The 23,014-nt window shown below is 40.3% G+C and overlaps 1 protein-coding gene across 2 annotated transcripts; it reads left to right on the top strand.

Annotated features, from left to right (window-relative positions):
- Positions 1 to 368: 368 nt before the first annotated feature.
- ENPP5 (ectonucleotide pyrophosphatase/phosphodiesterase family member 5) lies at positions 369 to 15,829 on the top strand. Of its 2 annotated transcripts, none has more exons than XM_037054179.1 (4): positions 369 to 596; positions 4,955 to 5,818; positions 8,094 to 8,270; positions 13,395 to 15,829. In XM_037054179.1, exons 2-4 carry the CDS (start codon positions 4,963 to 4,965, stop codon positions 13,820 to 13,822), a joined length of 1,461 nt encoding a protein of 486 aa, XP_036910074.1. In that variant the 5' UTR covers positions 369 to 596; positions 4,955 to 4,962; the 3' UTR covers positions 13,823 to 15,829. The 2 variants fall into 2 exon arrangements, with proteins under 2 accessions (XP_036910074.1, XP_036910063.1); XM_037054168.1 differs by having other exon boundaries at positions 370 to 542.
- The last annotated feature ends 7,185 nt before the right edge of the window (positions 15,830 to 23,014 follow it).

The raw sequence follows: 23,014 nt of genomic DNA, 5'->3' as shown, positions 1-23,014 counted from the left end.
GAGAATAAAAGTTCTTTTACCAAAAACAGTGGGTGCACAAACCAGTGAGGCAGAGCATTACAATCTCTCTGCATCACTGATTACACCACTACTGCCCGTCTAGAAAAGGCACACTACGGAAAGGTTTGGTGCCCAGGCAAAGAGAGGACCGCAGGGACCACCAAGCACCAGGGATGTCCGCATCAACGTCCCAGGACAGTCTGCTACCGCTTTTTGATTCACTGGGCTCCCGCCCCACCCCCGGTCTTCGAAACCCAAGCAGCACCCGCCCTTTCCCCTGATTGACAGTCAGTTCAGCGACTCCTAGGAAGCCGCCAACAGTAACAAGCCCCACCGGAGCAAATGAAGGCCAAGAGGCGGGGCCTGCGGGGTGGATGTGTGGTGGTCAGGTGCTCTGTGCCGACGTTGCGTGCTGCTGAGTGGCTGGGGGTTCAACGGTGGCCCTCGCTTCTGCCACCTGCCGGTTCTTGCCCAGGGACTGCCGAAGGGAACCACCTCTAGATCCTCCCTTCCATTGTGGGAAACCGGTGATCGCTGCGAAGGTAAGAGTGGGCGGCTTCCCTCCCGGGGACTCAGGCGGCTCCAGTGGGCTGCAGGTAAGCCCCCAGACGACCCTTCAGTAGCACACACAGCTCACATTGGGCATCTGCCGGCATCGGTGGGCGTACCCTACACCGAGACCCTGCCCAGTGTCTAGGATGGAAGGTAGTGGAGACTGTGGAAGTGGAACAATGCATCACCCTCTTAACCTCTACACACACTTAATCCTCCTGCACTTTCCCTCTTCGCCTTTCTTAGCGCCCTTCCCTCCAGACTTTCAAGAGTTGTCTGGCGGGGGCGGGGGGTGGGGGGGGTGGGGAGGTTTGAAGGAGAGAAGGAACTGGAAAGCAGCTCAGTGAAATCTGGACCCAGAGCTAAGAATTCCGCTGTACTGTGCAGCATTTTGTGCATAAAAAAGAAGGAAGGCTGAGATTTCGTTCATCCCATCCCCCACTCTCTGTTCATTGCTCTGTGTCATCCATGTGATAACGTTGGTTCTGCTTAGCAAACATTCTTAAGCTTTAGACAACACTTAGTCTTTGCTTTCCTTTGCCCCAGGAAAACAGTTCTTTACTGCTTACCACAGTTTCTAAATTAATTTACTTAGTAGAGGAAAATCAGGTGGTTCATGTAGTTGATTCGTTTTTTGGCCTAAATTATATTTGGTTCATATTAACCTTTCTTGTGTTAAGAAGGTAATAGAAAAAGGAGAAAGAAGAAGTAACCGCCATCCTCATCCACATATGTTAGTAAATATATTTATAGTTCCCCATTGGAACAGATTTTTAAGGTCCCTTCCAGAATTGGAAACACTCCTGGCATCTGAGCAATAATTTTTATGTGTTTTGAACTGTTTAGAGACTGATAAGACCATTTTGGTTTAACTAATTCAGTTCTGTGTATGGTGAAATCATGATTACAAAGCAAACAAAATGCAAGTATGCCAAGCAGTTTTTAGTTCCCTATAGCTGTAATTTACATAGCAAGATAAGACAGTGTCTATTTTTAACGTTTAAAGATGTCTCCAGTGTATTCAGATTAGGAAGATGTCAAAGCTGAATTTAAGAGATTTCTTGTCACAAAATATAGTTACTTACGATTTTTGGTGTGCTTATAATACCTTCCTGCAAGAGTGGACAGGAAAAAGGGAGAACAAAACATCCCCAGTTGATTTGTAAGCCCAAGGGGACTGACAAAATGTGTGTATGTATTGTTTATTCATATTGTCTCTTTTTTAAAAATATATTTTATTATGCTGTTAGAGTTGTCCCGTTTTTTTTGCTCCTTTATTCCCCTCTACCTTGTACCTCTCTCCCCCTCCCACCATCATCCCCCCAACTTAGTTCATGTCCATGGGTCAGACATGTAAGTTCTTTGGCTTCTATATTTCCTGTACTATTCTTAACCTCCCCCTGTCTATTTTGTACCCACCATTTATGCTATTTATTCCCTGCCCCCCAATGATAACCCTCCATGTGATCTCCATTTCTGTGATTCTGTTCCTGTTCTATTGTTTGCTTAGTTTGTTTTTTTGTTTGTTTTTCTTTAGGTTCAGTTGTTGATAGTTGTGAGTTTATTTATTGTCATTTTATTGTACATAGTTTTGGTCATCTTTTTCTTAGATAAGTCTCTAACATTTCATATAATAAGGGCTTGATGATGATGAACTCCTTTAACTTGACCTTATCTGGGAAGAACTTTATCTGCCCTTCTATGCTAAATAAGAGCTTTGCTGGATAGAGCGATCTTGGATATAGGTCTTTGCCTTTCCTGACTTTGAGTACTTCTTTCCAGCCCCTTCTTGCCAGCAAGGTCTCTTTTGAGAAATCAGCTGATAGTTTTATGGGAACTTCTTTGTAGGTAACTATCTCCTTTTCTCTTGCTGCTTTTAAGATTCTCTCCTTATGTTTCATTTTGGGTAATGTAATGATGATGTGCCTTGGTGTATGCTTTCTTGGGTCCAACTTCTTTGGGACTCTCTGAGCTCCCTGTACTTCCTAGAAGTCTATTTCCTTTGCCAGATTGGGGGAGTTCTCCTTCGTTATTTTTTCAAATAAGTTTTCAGTTTCTTGCTCTTCCTCTTCTCTTTCTGGCACCCCTATAATTTGGAACCTGTGATTTGAGTCCTGGTTTCCTTTCCATCACTGTTGGTTTTCTGCACATTTTCCTTTATTTCACTTTTCATAGCCTTCACTTTTTCCTCTATTTCTGTGACCAAAACTACCATTTCTGTGAGTATCCTGATTACCAGTGTTTTGAAGTATGCATCTGATAGGTTGGCTATCTCTTCATCACTTAGTTGTATTTTTTCTGGAGTTTTGATATCTTCTTTCATTTGGGCCATATTTCTTTGTCTTGGTGTGCCTGTTATGTAGTAAGGGGTAGAGCCTTAGGTGTTCACCAGGGCGGGGCAACCCACATTGCTGTGTTGTGATGCTGTACGTGGGGGAGGGGTCCAAGAGGGAACAATGCTGCTTGCATTGTTCTCAGTTGGCTTTCAGTCACTTTCTCCACCATTCACAAGCAAATCGGGCCCTTCTGGTGCTGAGTCCCGTGTGGGTGGGTTTGTGTACATTCCAGGATCCCGTGGGTCTCCCCAATGAACTCTCCTGTGAGGCTGAGAGTTTCTCCTGCTGCCTCAACCCTCCACAGGTTTTTTTAGTCAGAGGTTTTGAGGCTTTATTTCCCTGCGCTGGAACCCTGGGTTGCATGGTCTGTCTCATTCTCCAGTTTTTCTTTCCGGTTTATCCACACACAAATGTGGGATCACCGGCTCAGCCAGCCACCACCTCGCCTGCCCCGATCCTCCGCCCCCTGCCTTGTTGAGAACCCTCTCTGCCTGGCTGCACGTCTCCAGCACTCCTACTGGTGTGGATAAATGTTTCTTCTTTAACTCCATGGTTGTAGGACTTCCATGCAGTTCGATTTTCTGGCAGTTCTGGTTATTTTTAGTTTTTAAATTTGTTGTCCTTATGGTTGTGAGAAGAGGCAAAGTGTGTCTACCTACGCCTCCATCTTAGCAGGAGGTCTGCATATGGCCTCTTACTAGCTTTCTTGAATAGAATAAAAGCTTTTTAGAAATATGTGCAGATTAAAAGAAAAACAAATACACTAAGAACCTTGGTCCAGAGAGATAATATTTAATCTGGAAAATGCCTTTTCTCCCATATCACTGATAAGATTCAATGTTAACAAATTTTGACATTAGGAAGGTCAAATTTCAGAAATATGTTTCTGTGTGTACTTCTTTAAACTAAACAATCTAATTGTTTAGTTTAAGGAAGGCTATGTTTGGTTATTAATAAATGAATGCAGATTACATTTCACAAATATATTTGAATGTCATAAATTCTATGCCTCTTCAAGAAACCAAGTCAGTGTACTTTCTCCTTTCTCTAGTAACATCTCTGACCATGATGAGCCAAATATTGGGTTGGTTAAAAAGCCCATTACTTTCTGTAAAGCCCAGTTTTTTTCTGTATGTTGGCTCTTCTAGTACTTAGTTGTCTTTAACTTCATTTGAAACAATTTTATTGTATTGTGACAACTGTCATATCAGCATTCATTAAAAAAACTGGTGCATTTTTGTGCAGCCATTTTAATATTGAACATGGAAAAATATGTAACATTTGCAGCATATTACGCTTTATTGTTTCAAGAAAGGTAAAAATGCAAACACAGAAAAAGGTTTGTGCAGTGTCTAGAGAAGGTGCTGTGACTGATCAACCATGTCAAAGTGGTTGCAATGTTTTTTAGTATATTGACATTTTGACCAAATAATTCTTTGCTGTGGGGCTGTCTTATGCATGGGAAGATGTTTAGCAACACCCCTGGCCTCTACCCATTAGAAACCAATAGCAGGAGATGGCTAACATAAAATATCCAAATCAATAGTTATTGGTGAAAATGAAAAGCTTGTCTTTTATTTTATGTACAAAAAATGTAACAGACTTTTTGGCCAACCCAACATAAGGCTTTCGTTTTGAAAACTATACATCTTTTTCTTTTTAAGCATTTTTATTGGATTTGCTAATGTTCACAGGTGTTTTACTCTCAGAATTCTGGGTTAACCTGAAAATGTATGAAATTATACAACCTGAAAAGCTGTATGTAAATTATATCACATTTTAAAATGATATTTGGGGACCTATTAAAATAATTCTTTTGAGGACTGTTTTCATTTTTGATAAATTCTTAGAAACTAAAACATTCTAATGTAGCTAAAATTCTTAGCTTTATTATACAGGTAGCTGCAGGTGTCTTGTTAAGATGGACTTCTGCAACATAATCTTTCCAGGCTACAAGTTATGATATAACTGAGATTACTAAGCACTATCACTCTCAGTTTTGGGTAAACTATGCAGAACAAAATTATTTTCCAAATGTTACTAACTTCTATATCTTTTTTATACAGATTATCTTATGCTGAGCTGTTCAAGGACTTTGAAAATGACTTCAAAATTCGTCTGGGTGACCTTCATACTCGCTGTATTAACACTTCCAATTACATTTTCTCTCCAATCAGACCAGCAAAAGGTTCTCCTAGTTTCATTTGATGGATTCCGTTGGGATTACTTATATAGAGTTCCAACACCTCATTTTCATTATGTTATGAAATATGGTGTTCATGTGAAGCAGGTTACTAATATTTTTATTACGAAGACCTATCCTAACCACTATACTTTGGTAACTGGCCTCTTTGCAGAGAATCATGGGATTGTTGCAAATGACATGTTCGATTCTATTCTGAACAAATCTTTCTCCTTGGACACCATGAATATTTATGATTCTGAGTTTTGGGAAGAAGCAACGCCAATATGGATCACAAATCAGAGGGCTGGACACACTAGTGGTGCGGCCATGTGGCCTGGAACTGATGTAAAAATACACCAGAGCTTTCCTACTCACTACATGCTTTACAATGAGTCCGTTTCATTCGAAGATAGAGTTGCCAAAATTATTGAATGGTTTACGTCACAGGAACCCATCAATCTCGGTCTTCTCTATTGGGAAGACCCTGATGACATGGGCCACACTTTGGGGCCTGACAGTCCACTCATGGGCCCTGTCATTTCAGACATTGACAACAAGTTAGGGTATCTCATACAAATGCTGAAAAAGGCTAAGCTATGGAACACTCTGAACCTGGTTATCACAAGTGATCATGGGATGACCCAGTGTTCTGAGGAAAGGGTAATAGAACTTGACCAGTATCTGGATAAAGACCACTATGTCCTGATTGACCAGTCTCCAGTAGCAGCCATTTTGCCAAAGGAAGGTGAGTTCTGCTTGAGTCAAAACTCAGGTCTGTCTGCGTGTGTGCAGTGCAGTCGAGTGGGGAGCTTCTGTTTCTGTGGCTTGAACATGCCTGCCTGTGACGTGGATATGTTCAAGAATTTAATCCTTAGACCCCGAAAAAATGAAACCTCTCTCTATCTCTATCACTGAGCTGAACTTGGGGGGTTCACTTCTTGGTGAGCAAGGTACCAGAATTTCAAACAACCGTGGTTGCCACACAAAGTGAAATTTATTTGCAGGCGAATAAGGAGCCCACAGGGAATAATGTCCAAAGCCAAATAATGTCCAAAGTCCGACCGTGGTTCCCCAAATTGGGGAGCCTCTGAATTTTTATCCTGTCAGATTAAATGCGTATTCTCGATGGGAATTTTTGTCGTAGCGGTAAGGGCTGGTGTAGGGAAGGCATGGGCGCATTAGCAGGCTGTGCCTCTTCATGTGTCCTGTTTTCAGAAAATGACATTCAAAGCCCTCCCAGAAGCAGGGATTTTGCTGTTATTATAACAAGCTCTTGGTTGCCTTAAGTTTATAATAGATGCCTTAACCTGTTTGAGCTGGTTCCTTTCTGGCTTCCTTTAGTGGTATCTGCAGGTGCTTACCTGCAGGCCCTAGCTACTCCCTGGAATGTATGCTAACAGGATATTTTTAAAAATTTTTAATGTATGTATTGAGGTGACATGGGTCAGTAAAATTGTATAGGTTTCTGGTGTACAGTTCTATAATGCATCCTCTGTGTGTTGTGTTGGGTGTTCACCACCCCAAGTCAAGTCTCTCCATCACCATTTGTCCCCCCTTTACCCTCTTCCACCTCCCCCCACTCCCTTTCCCTCTGGTAATCACCATACTGATGTCTGTGCCTAAGAGTTTCTTTCGCTTTGCTTACCCCCTTTACCTTTTCACCCCTCCCCCCAACCACTTCCCCTCTGACAGCTGTCAGTCGCTAACAGAATATTTTGTTGTTTCCTCAAACCAGCCTAACAATATTTTGTTACATCTTCAAACCAACTGCAGTCACTTGGAGTGTAGTTTTTCCCTTTTTCCCTGGAGTGTTGGAACTGGTGCTCTCCATATATTTATAGCAGTCAGATTTAACGTTTGGACTCACTGCACACAATGAGAGCTCAGCCCCTTCTCAGAAAGACTGAGATGGGCAAAGTGACAGTGGTTTCTCAGCCGCCTCTGCAGATCCTCCGGGCCTTCGTAACAGGAAAGCAGTGGCGTGGAGGAGGGAGAAGTTTTGGTCAAACTGAGGTTTCATTTCTTAATGATGAGTAGGGGAAGTAATAACAATACCTTGGGTTTTTATGAACCTCTCCTCGAAGCCTCATAGCAGCCTTGTCGTCACCTGGTATTACATCCCCAGATCCCAGGGTAAGTGCAGAGCAGGACGGGCCCACTCCCCTGACCCTGTGTTTTATCACCTCCTAGGGTTAATCTAGGTATCAAATGAGAACAGATTTTGAAAAGCTGTCTACTGAACCAATGAGAGATCTGTCCCTCGTGGGGGAATTTAGAGAATCATAGGAAACAGTGAGTGTTAAAATATGCACATGCGCATACATGCAGACTTTTCAACAAATTTCAACGAATTCAATATCAAATAGCAAGTTTGTTGTTGTTTCAGAAAATCTCAGTAACTCTTCAGTTTTCCTTATAAAACTGGTATGGTGTTGCCCTGTCAGGTGTGGGAGGCAGGAAGGAACCCCTGCTGAGTGGATTTGAAAAACAAGGAAAGGAGTAAAGACAGTGCCCTGGTTTACTGCATATGAAGTTATTGGGAGCACTTTTGCAAGACCTCCAGGGTTTTAAAGAACTTTTCCACTTTACAATCTGCTTTCCACCCAACCCTCACCCCCACTCACCATTATTTTCGTACCTAGAGATCTCCGTCTCTGCCCTCAATAACTACCAGAACATAACCCTTTGTTTTAGCTTGGGTATTGCAGTATTAATGTGTGTTTGTTTAAGAAATCTCAAACTAGAGATTTCAGATTCTTTACAGTGACCTCTTAATTGTTTAAGGTGAATTTCCTTAGAACAGGAGATGAGTTCTTTCCGTTTCCTCCCTCAAGATTTTTTTCTCAAAGGGGATGGACTTCGAAAGTGTCTGGCTAGATTTCATTGTGTGCAGCTTGCTGGCTTTTTCCCTCAGTCGGGCATCTGCATCGATCTACCTGTTGCCGGGATTGTTTTCTTTGATTACAGCAGTGAAAGCTTTGTTCTGAGTGTCCCCTCCCCCGTTCTCCTTTCTCTTATAGGTAAATTTGATGAAGTCTACAGGGCACTAGCTCATGCTCATCCTAATATGACTGTTTACAAAAAAGAAGAGATTCCAGAAAGATGGCATTACAAATACAACAGTCGCATTCAACCAATTATAGCCGTGGCTGACGAAGGGTGGTATATTTTACAGAATAAGTCAGATAACTTGATGTGTAAGTATGTTACAGTTATTTCTTCCCATTCTGCCTCACCGTTTGCTAAAGTGGACACTATGGATAACACAGCAGTTTACTTACTGAATGAATAACTAGCTAATATCATACACTAATAGCAAATTAAAGATCCCTGGGGCTTTAATGAGAGGCAGCCTTCTAAAAATGAAACATTTGCTTCTCTTGAAGCCATCAAACCAAAAGTATGCACGGTGACCTATATACTGTCAGTTATAATAACCATTCTGTTTCTGAGCAAAACATAACTGAAATTTGTGAATTGAATTATTTTCTCTATCCGTTTTATATTCTGATTTCATTCAAATTTAAACTCCAGTTTTTATTTGCAGTTGTTAGCATTCTAGGTTTTTTTTGTGTTGTGTTTTGTTTTGTTTTGTTTTTTTTGTTCCCTTCTGGCTCTACCAAATGTAGGCCAGCTTTGCTTTACACCTTGCAGCCATTGCTAAAAAGAAGTGAATGTATCATGGAAAATAATGTATCAAGATGTGCTTTCCTAATATCTAGTGATACAATTTTGGAGATATCGCCACTGAACAAATTTGTAATATAATGGAACTTCCATTTAAAATTCAAACATGCAAAATGAGGCACTTTCTGCCATCCTTAATGTGTCATTTTTCTTCTTCTACTGCTTTTACCAAGCTAGCTAAATGGAAATGCCATTGACAAGATTTTACTCATCTTCATTGTGTCTGTCATTTGCATATTTGCTCTCAAACTCCCTGCTCTGCTTTGTGTCACCCTTCAGATTTACTGCAGGTTGCCATATATAGTGCATACTTTTTTGCCCAGATTTTTGAGGGAAAAATAAGGATGCACATTATACATGGCTATAATGTCACATACCATGGGTATAATAATCCCATGTATAATGTGCACAAAATGCTTTGTATTTTATATGCACATTATACACAGGAGCGCATTACACATGGCAAAATATGGTAGATTCCTAGGCTCCTTTGTGATCTGGTTTCTGGTTAGGTCTGGCCAGTGGGACATTTTCACACCCAGAGTATTTGTTCTCTACTTTCTGCCTTAGGCTGTGTGCCTAATGGTGGCTTCATTTCCTCTGTGATCCCAGCTCCTCTGGACAACTGTTCCTATGGCCTCAGCTCTTACTGAGAGAAACCTCTGTCCATCCAGCCCTGGGGCCCACAGGAGTGTTACAGAACAGGGCCAAGGTGGGGGCAATTATTGACCTACCCACTAGGTTAAATTATCCATTGTCATAAGAAAGATATCTCTCAATGCCAGAGATTTGTGAAAAGGAAAGGAAATGTTTGTTTAATGCTATACAGACTTAAAGTAATGACCTAACGCCTTCATTAAAATATCCAAGTGCTTTTGGATACCCTCAGATGCCCATAGCACTTTCTTCTCCCCCTGCCCTGATTCGGGGCACTGTAACTCAGGAAAAGAAGCACACGTCGGGATCTAGGCCCCTGGCACTATCAACTGTGTCGCTGTCCATGCAGTTGCCTGTCAGTGACTCTTGGAATGCACACATAACTCATAGCGACAAATTAAGATCTCTAATTAAGCCAAAGCCATGTGGCACCTTCTTATGGCCTATTGGCAAGAGTTCTTTCACCCTTCTTCCAGGCAAAGTCTCTCCTGCTTCCCAGGCCACGTGGCCAAAGGGAGCACCCCAAAGCCATATGGTCCTCTTCTCTCCACCAGAGCTGCGGGGGTCCCCACTGGCCAAAAGCACATGGCTCTCTCTCACCTAAGCTGCAGGGGGCCTGCACCCTGGCAAAACTGCATGGATATCTTCTCTCCACCAAAGCTGTAAGGGTCCCCACTTGGGCAAAGTCATATGGTTCTCAATCCCAATGGCTGCTGTGACCCTGTCAATCTTCCTCTGTACCCCCATTTCTGACTCCTCCTACAATCAGTGACACCTGCCAGCATTCCTGTATTCTTCCAAGTTAACTGGGCTGCCATCGTGAGTCTGGGCAGGTTTGACCCCATGTCATGGAGCCAGTCTTCTCCAATCTCTCATGCAGGCACTGTCACCTGGGGGCCTTGCCCCCCAGTTACATCTTGGGGGCAGTCCCTTTCCATCCCCAATGCTCAGACCATGGCTCCAGCTATTTAACGTATCTATGCAGCCAGTTAAAGACTATAGATATGTTAAATGACCATGCCATGGATTAGCTGCAAGGCTGTGGCTGTGCAAAACAGCCCTGCATGTTCCTGCTCCATGTGTCCCTTCCCCCAACTCACACCTGTGGGGGAAGGGGGAAGGACATCTTAGTATGTCTTTCTAGTATTTCCTAGATACCTTGATGTCTGGGCCCCATTCCAAATCTCTTTTTGGGGCCCCCCTCTTGGCTGCACCCTGTATCAGGAGGTTCTCACGGTTCCTAATCACGTTTGCTTCTCAGCTCTTCAACACTTTTGTGACTAGTCCCCATGTACAGTCCCCTCAGTCGGACCACCTGGCGTGGACTCCTGGTGGATGAGGTAGTAGTGCACATTGCTGAGCAGTTATCAGTTCACTGGGATTTATTTATACTCCCCATTATCTGAATGTTGCAGGAACCACATTGTGTGACGATATCTTGAAATGATTTTTTTGGTATTTGTCTGATTTGTGTGTGTGTGTGTGTATGTGTGTGTGTGTGTCTGTCTGTCTCAAGAGATGTACAAAAATGTCCATTTAGGTAGGCTTAGGTTCCTAGCATGTTTGTTGAGGAAAGGACAAGTAGTTGCCTGTCAGTGACTCTTGGAATGCACGCATAATTCATAGTGACAGATTATATGCCATTATATAATTTGTACATGTACATGGCTTCTAGTTCTAAGAACTGGTTTTACATATGGATAATGATCTGTAGAGTAATATTTAATCACATCGGGGAACCATTTTAAGAGAGCCTTTAAAAATCATTTCTTTGGCCACGAGAATAATCGTAGCCTTGACCTGCTCAGATTTTTCGTGTGCCGCGCACGCGCAGTTAGCCCGGAGCTGAGCAGTTGACGGGACTGCAGGGGCGTCTTCGCATTTGGTTCTGTGAGCTGCAATTGCTGAGATGGGTCACACCTGTTTTTGACAGAAAACCTTAACAATGTTCCTGTTTATGTTACATCATGTTCATTTATTCAACAAAATAATTAAATACTGATCACTGCTTTTCTCAGCCTGAGTTCGGGATGAGATTAAGCCCGGATGTTCGAAAGCAGAGGTTCTCAAAGTGTGCTCCCTGGGCCAGCAGCAACCGAATTACCTGGGAAATTGTTAGACATGCAGATTCTAGGGCCTAACCCAGATCTACTGAATGGAAACTGTGAGGGCAAAGCCTAGCGCTCTGTGGTTTTACATGCGCCCCCAGGAGTTGAAGACACATTGAAGTTTGAGAAGCACTGCCCTCAGGCATCCACTGTTAAATGTTACCTACTGGGTCAAGCTCCTCTGGTGCGGCTGCCACTGGAAAACAAAGTCCCTCTTCATGGGGCAGGTTTTATAAGTCATCATGGTTTTGTTTCAAATCGGGTTTTCCAGTAAAAACTGGGATTTGGGAGAATGATCTCTGCCATCGTGACTGAGAGTCTAGATTCCAACTTCTTACAGAAATGAATGGATGTCCCATCAATTACCAGTGATATAACGGCCTATTTCCCAGTGTTGATGTTCTCAAAGAATGCCGTAGAATTGCATAGTACCCTGTCAAATAATTACAGATGATTTCCTAAATCCAGCATTATTTTTACTTGAATAAATACAAAAGAATCATGGCATTTGGACTTTTTTTTTATGGATTTGGCCAGGCAGATTTGGAATTGCTTTGAGGAGATGACTAAGGGTCAATTCATGACTTTGCAGAGAAATTGATTTAGGATTATTATTTTTTAATATTGTATTCCCATTGCATATTTCCCCATATCAGTGTAGGTACTGGAGACTTATTTGCTAGCCATTGTCCTCACCACCTTTAGAATAATATCTGTCCATTTTCTTAGGCTGCCATCAACAGTAGCTTCTTACCTTTGCACCAGATGCCATGCTCAGCACACATGCCTTTAAAATGCAGCTTTCATCATGGGGAATATAGTGAACAATATTGTAATAACTGTCTATGGTACCAGGGGGGCACTTGCATTTTCGGAGAGAACACTTTATAATCTATACAAATGTCTATTCACTGTGCTGTACACCTGAAACTAAATACAAAAAAATGTTGGATGCAAACAGTAATTGAAAAATAAAATAGCCCTGGCTGGTGTAGCTCAGTGGATTGAGCGCGGGCCTGTGAACCACACAATCGCGGTTCGATTCCCAGTCAGGGCACATGCCTGGGTTGCAGGCCAGTTCCCAGCCGGGGACTCATGAGAAGCAACCATACATTGATATTTCTCTCCTTCTCTCCTTCCCTTCCTCTCTAAAGATTAATAAATAAAATCTTTTAGAAATTTTAAAAAGAAAGAAAAATAAAATTAAAAAATCACAAAGCTATCACCAAATAAATAAAGTATAGCTTTGATTCTACAGTTTTCATCCTTTGATTTTGTATCACTTGGTAAGTAAGAAGACTCCTCAAATTTTTCCTTTTTGTACCCCTCCCAAGGCACATGGTGCCAAGTTGGATGCTGATCTGAACCACAAAAGTCGAAATTTTACCCTCAAGTCCTGACCTTGGTGTTTTGATAGTAGATTGTAACTGTAGCTAAAGGTTTGATTTTGGTGTGTGTGTGGGGGGGGGGGGGGTCTTTTGTTTTGCTTTATCTATTGTTTTTCCCCTTCTATTAGTAACTATGGATCTATTGTCTTTATGAGTGACAGTACCATTAGAACAATCATTAGAACATAGTAGGTTCTAACAAGTAGTTCACCTCCCTCCAAAAAAAATGTTGGATCCGTTTTCCCGACTTGGCTCCTCTTTGCTCTTCACCCTCCCTCCTGTGGGTGAGCTTTGCAGTAGTTGCCTTTTCAGTGCCTGAAGTGAATTGTGATGTTGACAACAGACAAGATTGTTTGCAAAAGACTATCTTAAAAGTCCAATTGGATAAAAATTGCATTTTATTCAGACTCTGACAGTGCAACCGTTATTTCCGCTTTAATGCCTTTTGGTTGGCTAACTTTCGTGTATCTTATCTTTACAGTAGGCAACCATGGTTATGATAATGTGTTAGCAGAAATGCATCCGATATTTTTAGCCCACGGACCTGCCTTCAGAAAGAATTTCACAAGAGAAGCCATGAACTCCACAGATCTGTACCCACTGCTCTGCCACCTTCTCAGCATCCCTGCCATGCCACACAACGGGTCCCTCAGGAACGTCCAGGACCTGCTCAGTTCAGCAGCTCCAAGAGCACTTCCTTACACGCAGAGCACTACGCTCCTCCACGGTAGTGTCAAACCAGGAGAACATGCGCAGGAAGAGTCGTACGCTTATTTCATAGGGGTCTCTCTCGGTAGCATCATAGTTATTGTATTTTTTGTAATTTTTGTTAAGCATTTAGTCCGCAGTCAGATACGTGCCTTACCAGATATGCAGGCTGAAATAGTTCAGCCATTATTACAAGCTTAATGCTACTTAGGAGTGGAGGTCATGTAACTCTGTCAGTGTTTAAAGGTTTCAAATTCTAGGAAACCACCTTAAGACCTTTGCACAGATCATTAAGCAGTTATATACATATTCAGCCACAGCCTCTTCTTCATGCACATGCACACACAGATGGACCAAAATACATGTATCTGCAAAGCATTAAAAATGTGGAAGTATGTTTCCATTGTTTTGTCTGGCCTATGGAGAGATAATATCTGCTTTATTTTGACTTGGCACATATAATGTATATATTTAGCAACTTTGCACTATTTGAAATACCTTATATATTGCACTTTAAATTACTCTCCTAATGGTACTTTTATGTGAAATGCACTTTATTGACAATTATGTCTTATAACCTGGTTGAAAAAGACAACTTTTTATGCCCATGTCACAGTACTTGTCATTCAAACTGAATGAAATTTCTGATAATTCCTGAAAAATACAGAAATTTACTTAAATTGGGAGAACTAGAACAAAGTGAAAACTGTTGAAAGTTAAATGGATGACCTTTGTACATCGAATTTTGGAGAGCTGCAGTCTTGACAACAGGCTGTGTCTGGGCATTCCTTGTCATATTTCCTTCCAAGGGACTGGGGTTCTCATTTTATTTTCTGAAAAAATACTGGTAGATTCATTCTAAACAGATTCTTTCTGTCATAAATTTCATTATTGCCATTTCCTGATTGGTCATTTTACTCTTAATTTTTTATACCAGGAATATACATTTCTTACCTCTGTAGTCTGACACTGGCTGGAATATTGGCAGTCGGGCATCATCTCAGCAATGTTTTCTCTTGTTCTATAATTATTTGCTCTTTTGAAAACGAAATCATAATTAATTCCATTAAAAATCAAATTAGATGAAAACGATGTTTGTTTCATTTCTTGTAACATATAGTAACAGAGCACAAGCACCTTTTAGATGTGAATATTTGAAGATCCAGAATTAGCATAAACTCAGACTAAATGTATCTGAGTCCTTGAAAAGAGGCATGTGGAGCATGGGGGCGAAAAATTAGGCAGGACCATCGCTGTCCACAGTGCAGTGCTAAAGGTGCCTGATGGCAAAAACTACCAAAATAACGCTTAGAAGTAACAGGTTTTGAAACAAGAGGAGGCTGGATTAGAGCCTTGTTTCTTGAAATATTTGAGTATTTACACCCCCGCAGGTGCTCGGTGGAATCAGAGATGAATCCAGGTTCACAGAAAGACTTTCCTTTCTGGGTAGTTTTTCACCTGCCTGGTCATCTCGGCTCCTCTCATTCCACCCACCTAGAGCTGTGTTTTCTCTCTTAAGTAGTTGGGTTGGGGAGAGGGTGGTATTACCTATAGTTTCTCAGAGGAAAGAGGAAGGCCTACAAAGAATAGATTTCCTTGAAGAACATGGAAACCAATAGAAACACATGGCCCATTGAAAATACTGTGATTTTATGTATAAATATGCACCAAATGGACAGAAAAAATGGGAAATGTATTTCAGAAAGAAAGGATAAACGATGTAAAGAACGCAAGTGTAAAACTAGTGTAAAGAACAGTTAATACAATTGAATATAAGTGCTCCTAAAATGAGTTGGGTGGATTATTTTTAAAATGATGCCAATAAAAAATATTAGCACCTAACTAATTTTATTATACAACCTCTTAATAGGATAGAATGGATCACTGGAAGTGTACTGTGGATTAAAAGACTATAAGAAGTTAGATGGCAGATAGCAAACTCAAGAAGTCTGAACTCGGGATTAGATGTTCTGGAAATGGGACCAGTCACTTGGGCTTACTTTGTAGCTGTGAACGTACCTACATTATTGAGATGCCAATATAACGACTGCAAGGAAATTGGTCTATTCGTTACTATTTAAGTGCTATCTGTACATTTAATCAAATTGTTTCATTAAATTCATTTTAGAAGGTGCTATTACCTTAATAGTAAGAACAAAGTAAATTCTGTAACTTTGATGAAATCATTAAAATTCTGTTACAAACATTTCATTATTGAATGGTTTCTTTTATTTACTGATACTTCTTTTCCTGTGACATATTAAGAGAGTTTGCCTGAGGAAAATACAATTTTAAAGTTTGCTGGGAAAATCTAATCACTCATCATCCTTTGATAAGCTTTTTGGTTTAGGTTTTACCTGCATGTCTGCATGGTCACACTTTGTCTGCAGTAAACCAAAATTAGCACATAGAACTGAAATTTACACCAGCTAATCTAATTGTAAATAAGACTTTTTAAAAGGTCAGAAGAATTAACTTTTCCCTACTCCATCATTTTGGTTCAACATCCTCTAGCACCTATTTTGTACAATTGCTCAGTTAAGTTTTTTCTTACTATGTGCTTTGCAATTTCTCCCTTTGCCATCTGCCATTTTGATTTAGAATTCCTAGAAGTCAATTTCAGACTGCTTTTCACAATGCTTTCTGACCTCTCAAGGTAAAACTAGGATCCTATTATTTCAGTTTCTTACAAAACCCTGTCATTTCTACAAAAGTCTCATGAAGATCCCAGCTCCTCTAGTTCTCGTCTCCTTAGCTGTCCATTAGGGTGACACACTCGAGAAGCAGTAAGCCAGGAGGGACCTAAGGGACCACTTAAAAAAAGCTGTGAAGTGACATTAGTGTAAGATGGAAGCCAGACCCAGGTATCCTGATCCAGTTTGGGGTTTAGGACTTCATATAATGAATTTTGAAGGCGCACAATTCAGTCTGTAACAGGCAGGGACTGCAAACCAAAAACAATACAACTGGAACAATGAGAATCTGTACGAGAAAATGTACTGATGTCTCTTAACTTGATCATCACCTACAAAGGGGTCAGGTTGCTATTGGGAAACCTTATGACAACTTATGTCTCTCCTTGCCTCGGTTCCTGCCCCATTCCTATCCCCCCTTCTTTCATCACATTTCTTTTAAAATCCTCAGTTCCCTGAAATTTTACACTTCACTATCTAAGGATATTCCACTTGCCTCTTAGGGGTCCCTTCATTTTAAGGCTCGTATCTCTTTTTTATGCTAGCAAATTCTCATTTTTCTAGTTTATATTTTCCTTTAATTCATTTTCAGTTTACCCTTTTTGGCGCTCACCTGAGTTGATTGAACCTTTTGAATTGGTTGGTTGTTCATCTCTTGATATTTTCCAGCTTTTCTTTTTGTTTCACCACTTAAGATTCTTCATCTTCCAAACCTTAGTCTTATTTTTTTGCACATTCAACGTTTTTATTTGTGGGAAGTTCTTGTTCTGTTTCTTTGTACAATGTCCTGAGGACTTCCAGTCAAGATGGAGGGTAGGTAAACACGCTCACCACCTTGCACGACCACATCGGAACGACAGCTATACTACAGAACGTGCAGCCCTGAGGCCCATTGGAAAATTGAGCTGCATGGAAGACCACCAACTAAGGAGTTAAAGAACTGCATTCATCCAGATGGGCAGGAAGGGTGGAGGGGTAGAATCGTGCAGCTGTGGAACGAGCTGGTCCCAAACCTACATATTATGGTGGATGTAAAACAGAGGGTATCTCAGGAGCGAGGGACCCCAGCCCCACACCAGGCCACCCAGCCCAGTGTTCCAGTGCCAGGAAGATAAGTCCCCACAACTTCTGGCTGTAAAAACCAGTGGTGGTTGGGTTGGCAGAGAAAACTGGGATTCTCAGGCCTCTTCTCGTAAAGGGCCTCACACTGCGCATGGACTTACCCAGACACGTATTTTGGGCTCCACGCGGGCGGCATCTTGAAGGGCACCAGTAGCATGTGGAGGGGAGCAGAAGTGTCCAGCACTAGGGTGAGAGCTGGGGGGCATGCTACATTAGGCCGTGCTACCAAGACATGGGGGCAAAGCAGCTCTACCTAATATATAGAAACAAACACAGGGAGGCTGCCAAAATGAAAGAAGACAAAGAAACAGCCCAAATGAAAGAACAGAACACAACTCCAGAAAAGAGAACTAAACAAACTGGAGATAAGCGATCTATAAGATACAGAATTTAAAACATTGGTTATAAGGATGCTCAAGGAACTCAGTGGGTACTTTCAACAGCATAAAAAAGATCCAGGCAGGAATGAAGGATATACTAATTGAAATAAAGAACAATTTACAGGGAATCAACAGTGGAGTGGATGAAACCAAGAATCAAATCAATTTGGAGCGTAAGGAAGAAAAAGACATTCAATCAATATAGCAAGATGAAAAAAGATTCCAAAAAGTTGAAGATAGTATAAGGAGTCTCTGGGACAACGTCAAATGTTCCAACATTGACATCATAGTGGTGCCAGAAAGAGACTAGAAAGAGCAAGAAATTGGAAACTTACTTGAAAAATAATAATAAAAGAAAACTTCCTTAATTTGGCAAAGGAAATAGACATGGGAGACCGGGGAGCACAGAGAGTCCCAAACAAGATGAACACAAAAAGGACCACACCAAGATACATCATAATTAAAATACCAAAAGTATAATCTTAAAAGCAGCAAGAAAAAAGCAGATAATTACCTACAAAGGAGTTCCCATAAGCCTATCAGCTGATTTCTCAAAACAAATCTTGCAGGCAGGAAGGGACTAGAAAGAAGTATTCGAAGTCATGAAAGGCAAGGACCTACATCCAAGAATACTCTATCCAGCAAAGCTATCATTTAGAATCGAAGGGCAGATAAAGTGTTTCCCAGACAAGGTAAATCTAAAGGAGTTCATCATCATTATTATATGAAAGGCTAAAGGGACTTATTTAAGACAAAGAAGATTGAAACTATGGACATTAAAATGGCAAAAATATGTAAAATTTAACAACTGAATTGAAAAAAAACAAACTAAGCAAACAAGCAGAAGAGAAACAGAATCATAGATATGGAGAATATTGGATGGTGGCCAGTGCAGAGGGGGTTCCAGGGGAATGGGGGGAAAGGTGCAGGAATTATAAAGCACAAATTGGTAGTTACAGAATAGGCAGGGGGGTGTTAAGAGTAAATGTAGGATGTGGAGTTGCCGACAAAGGTAGATGCATGACCCATGGATGTGAACTAAGGGAGTGGGGGGTGCTGGGTGGGAGGGGGAATGGGGGGGAAACTGGAACAACTGTAATAGCATAATCAGTAAAAAATGTAAATATACTGTTAACCCTTTTATTGAAGTAAAACATACACCAAAAGTGTATAAATTATAAATGTGGCTGATTATCAATAAGTGAACAAATTCATGTAACTTCACTTTAGGAAGGAAATATAAGATGGAAAATTACCAGCACTCCTCCAACCTCATGCCGGAAGGTAACACCACCCTGACTAGGTACACAATAGGATACTTCCCCCTATTTCAAAGTTTTATCTAAATGGAATTATACAGTATATACTGATTTATATTTGGCATTGTTCTCTCACGATTATGTGAGATTCATCCAGTGCTTTATTTTCATTGCTTCATGCAATTACAAATATACCACAGTTTATGTATTGTTTGGGATCGTTTTCAATCTGATGATGAGTAATGCTGCTATGAGCATTCTTTTATGTGCATTTTGGTGCATAGACGCATACATTTTCTGTTGGATATTGTATATGAACCCACTATTAACCTGGGGTTTCCCAAAAGCCATGTCTGAGACAAAGGCCTGTTATGCAGGCAATTTATCTGTGAAGTGATCCCAAGAAATGAGAGTAAGGGACAGGGAATGAAGGAAAGAAGCAGAGGAAGCCTATAAAAGCTAAATTAGAGAACTGGCCACTATTACGAGGGCCAGTTCCCACAGGTCCTTCAGAGGAACCAGATGTATCTAGAACTGACTGCCTGAGGAATGGAAGAGGGAAGCAAAGCATTTTCCCATCAGCCTCCAACCCCGCTGGTTGAGCGGTGCATGAATATTAACTCCAATTACTCCTGGGTAGTTCATGCGTAAGTGCCAAATGGGATCTCATTGGCACCCGTGCCGTAGCGCCTGGGCCAGGAAGAAGGAGGCTAAGCGTTGTTAGGCTGCATCTGTGGGAAGTTGGTCTCCACCAGGATGAGACTGGAGTAAAGGGTGGGTTCGGCGAATCTGAGGTGTTATACAAGAGATGTCTAATACACCCACATATGTATGGATTCTTCAGTTAAATAAAGCTCATCACTTCTGTTCATCTATTTGTCTATCCTTGTGTCAACACTATACTGTTTTAATTAGTATAACTTTATGATTGTTCTTGGTATCATATAGAGTAAGTCCTATTTTAGGAGAAAAAAATTTAATATTTCATCATTCAGTACTTTAGAGGTAGATGTATGATATTTAAGTATGAGAATTCAGTATGACATTAACTGTGGATTTGTGGCATATAGATGTGGCATTACGTATGTGATAATCTATGTTTTAAATGTATCTTTATGTGTGTTAATTATCAGCTTTAATTTCCCTTCTATTCCAAAGTTGGTAAGTTGTCTTTTTTTTGGAAAAATAGATAGGTAGTAAATTTTGCCAAATGATTTTTCTACACTTATTATTGTGTTTTTCCTTTTGTCTTTTCCCTATTAATATGGGTAACATTGATTTTCAACTATCAAACTGGTGATGTGCTCCCAGGATAAATTCCATTTGTTCATGTGCATTGTCCTTTTTAAATACTGAACTCAATTAGTATATTTTGTTGTGGAGTGTTTATTCATAAGGGTTGGCTTGACTTTTAACTTCTCTGTAAGGTTCTGGTTGCAGTGGTATACTGGCCTCATAAATTCAGTTAGGGTATGTTTCTTTTTCCTCTGTTTTCTCTAAAAGTTTGTGAAAATCATTTCTTTTGGTAAAATCATTTACTGGTAGAACTAATCAGTAAAATCACCTAGACCCGGCATTTTCTTTGTGTGGATGTTTTTGATAACAAATTAATTTTTGTGATAGATATGACTATTAAAATTATCCATTTGATTTTGTATCAATTTTGATAAGTTGTATTTTTAGGAGTTTGACATTTTATCCACTGTTAAATTTATTGGCATAATAGTTCCTTAATATGTTTTTGCTCTGAGGTCTATAGTGATGGCCCCTCTTTTATTACTGATATTGCTAATTTGTACCAGATCTTTTTTTTTTATCAGTTTTGTTAAGGGCTTGTCACCTTTTACTAATATTTTAAAAAACAAATTTTGGTTTTATTGATTTTCTCTAGTTTTCTATTTCATGATTTTTTTTTTTACTTCATCTCTGTAGGATTTTATTGAAGAATCAAAGTAACTGGCGGAGTACATACATCAGGCTCTGTGGAGTTTGGTTTAGTAAAATTTCAGAAAAAGGTAGGGTAATAGTCATCAGATTTACAGTATGTACAGGCAAGTCCATGACATCTCTGGGAGTGGTTGGGTAGTTTCCACAGTCCTGCAACTGCTGAGCTATTATGAAGAGGTTGTGTGATTCTAAAGATGCTCCTTTTGGTTACTATTTTCTACCTTCTACTTAATTTGGATTTTCTCCATCTTTTTACAAGCTCCCTAAAGAGGACACTTAAATCATTGATTTTGAACCTTTCTGCCTCTCAAAGACAGGCATGCAAGGCTCTAAACTTCCCTTAAGTGCTGCTTAGTTGTGGACTGCAGAATCTGGCATGTTATAAACTCCTTTTCATTCAGTTCAGTACATTCACTCGTTTATACTATGACTTCTTTTTAGAAGTATATTGTTTAACTTCCAAATAGTTAAGGTTTTTCTTAATGTTTTTATTGTGGAATCCAATTAAATTCCATTGTGGTCAGAAAACGTACTTTGTAGAATTGCAATTTTTTGAGATTACTGAAACTTGTTTTACAGTCACACATATAATCTCTTTCGGTGATAATTTCATGTGCACTTGAAAAGAATATGTCTTCTGCAGTTTGGGGCTGAGTGTTCTCTAAATGCCATTTAAGTCGATGTGGTTGACGCCATCACTCACATCTTCTATATCCTTACAGATTTTGTTCTTGGTCTAGTTACATCAGTTACTTCTGAGAGGAGCTACATTCTTCCATTACATTCATGGGTTATCTTTCGTTCCATCACTTTTTTGATTCACGAACTTTTAAGCTTTGTTTTAGGTGTGAACATGTTTAATTGTCTGTATCAGCCCTTTTGTCATTGCGAAATGTCCCTCTATCTCTAGGAATTCTTGGAGGCTACTTTATATGACATTCATGTACAGGGTCTGGCAGAAGTAACGCCTGCTTGAGTGTGGTTAGTAGGGTAATAATATGGGTGTAATAATGTTTTAATTTGAACATTTCACCCAAAATGTCATATGATGTGCTTGGGCGTAATATTGTTATGTTACAGAATTTCATGCTTATGATTTTGTAATAAACAAGGGGCATTATTTGTGCTGGACCATGTAGGTACTCAAGCTTTCCAACAGTTTGCATGGTATCTTTGTTATTTTGCTTTCAATTTGCAATTTTGTGTTTAAAGTTTATCTCTTGTAGGCTACATATAGTTGGATCTTGCTGTGTCATCCCGTCAGACAATCTCTGCTGTTTCATTGGAATGCCCAGTCTGTTTCCATTACCTATTGATGTAGTTGATTTGATTTTCTATTTTACCCCTCATTTGAGTTTTCTTTCTTTGGTGCTATTTTTATCAGGTTAAAGATCAATGTTATATTCACCTCAACACTCATGTTTTTCCTTTACTAAAATGCTAGTTTTATGAGGTAATTTTAACAATAATCAAACCTGATAAAAAGGCACTGAAAAAAGGTTATTAGTGTCTTTTGGGCCTGATACTTTTTTGCTCAGTTTATAATTTTCCCAATGTTTAATACAGAAATTGGTTTTAGATTTCACTCTCTCCTGAAATCAATTTTGTTAAATGTTTTTTCCTAGGAAATTATCCATTTAATCTGTATTTTCAAGTTATTTGTGCCAAATCGTGTACAGTAAGCGCTTAGGATTTGCATGTGTTCTGCTTCTCTTCATCTTTTTTTTTTTAATATTTTATTTATTTATCTTTAGAGGGGAAGGGAAGGTGAGAGGAAGGAAACATCAATGTATGGTTGCTTCTGGTGCATCCCCTGCAGGGAACTGACCCCTGCCGGAAATTGGCCTGCAACCCAAGCATGTGCCCTGACTGGGAATCGAACCGCAATCGTCTGGTTCGCAGGCCCGCGCTCAATCCACTGAGCTACACCAGCCAGGGCTCTCTTCATCTTTTTTACATTGATTTCTCTTCTTGTTTCCCCTCAAAACCCCC

Source organism: Sturnira hondurensis, unplaced genomic scaffold (assembly GCF_014824575.4).
Source record: "Sturnira hondurensis isolate 20B ecotype Veracruz unplaced genomic scaffold, ASM1482457v3 Scaffold0000880, whole genome shotgun sequence".
NCBI lineage: Eukaryota > Metazoa > Chordata > Mammalia > Chiroptera > Phyllostomidae > Sturnira > Sturnira hondurensis.
Note: the sequence above shows the minus strand (reverse complement) of the source record. Positions and strands in the feature narration are given on the sequence as shown.

Excerpts from the sequence above, each read along its gene's own strand:
- ENPP5 (XM_037054179.1), top strand. The coding sequence starts at position 4,963 with ATGCTGAGCTGTTCAAGGACTTTGAAAATGACTTCAAAATTCGTCTGG. Across the intron at positions 5,819-8,093 it reads AGCCATTTTGCCAAAGGAAG|GTAAATTTGATGAAGTCTAC; the intron begins GTGAGTTCTGCT and ends TTTCTCTTATAG. Across the intron at positions 8,271-13,394 it reads TAAGTCAGATAACTTGATGT|TAGGCAACCATGGTTATGAT; the intron begins GTAAGTATGTTA and ends TTATCTTTACAG.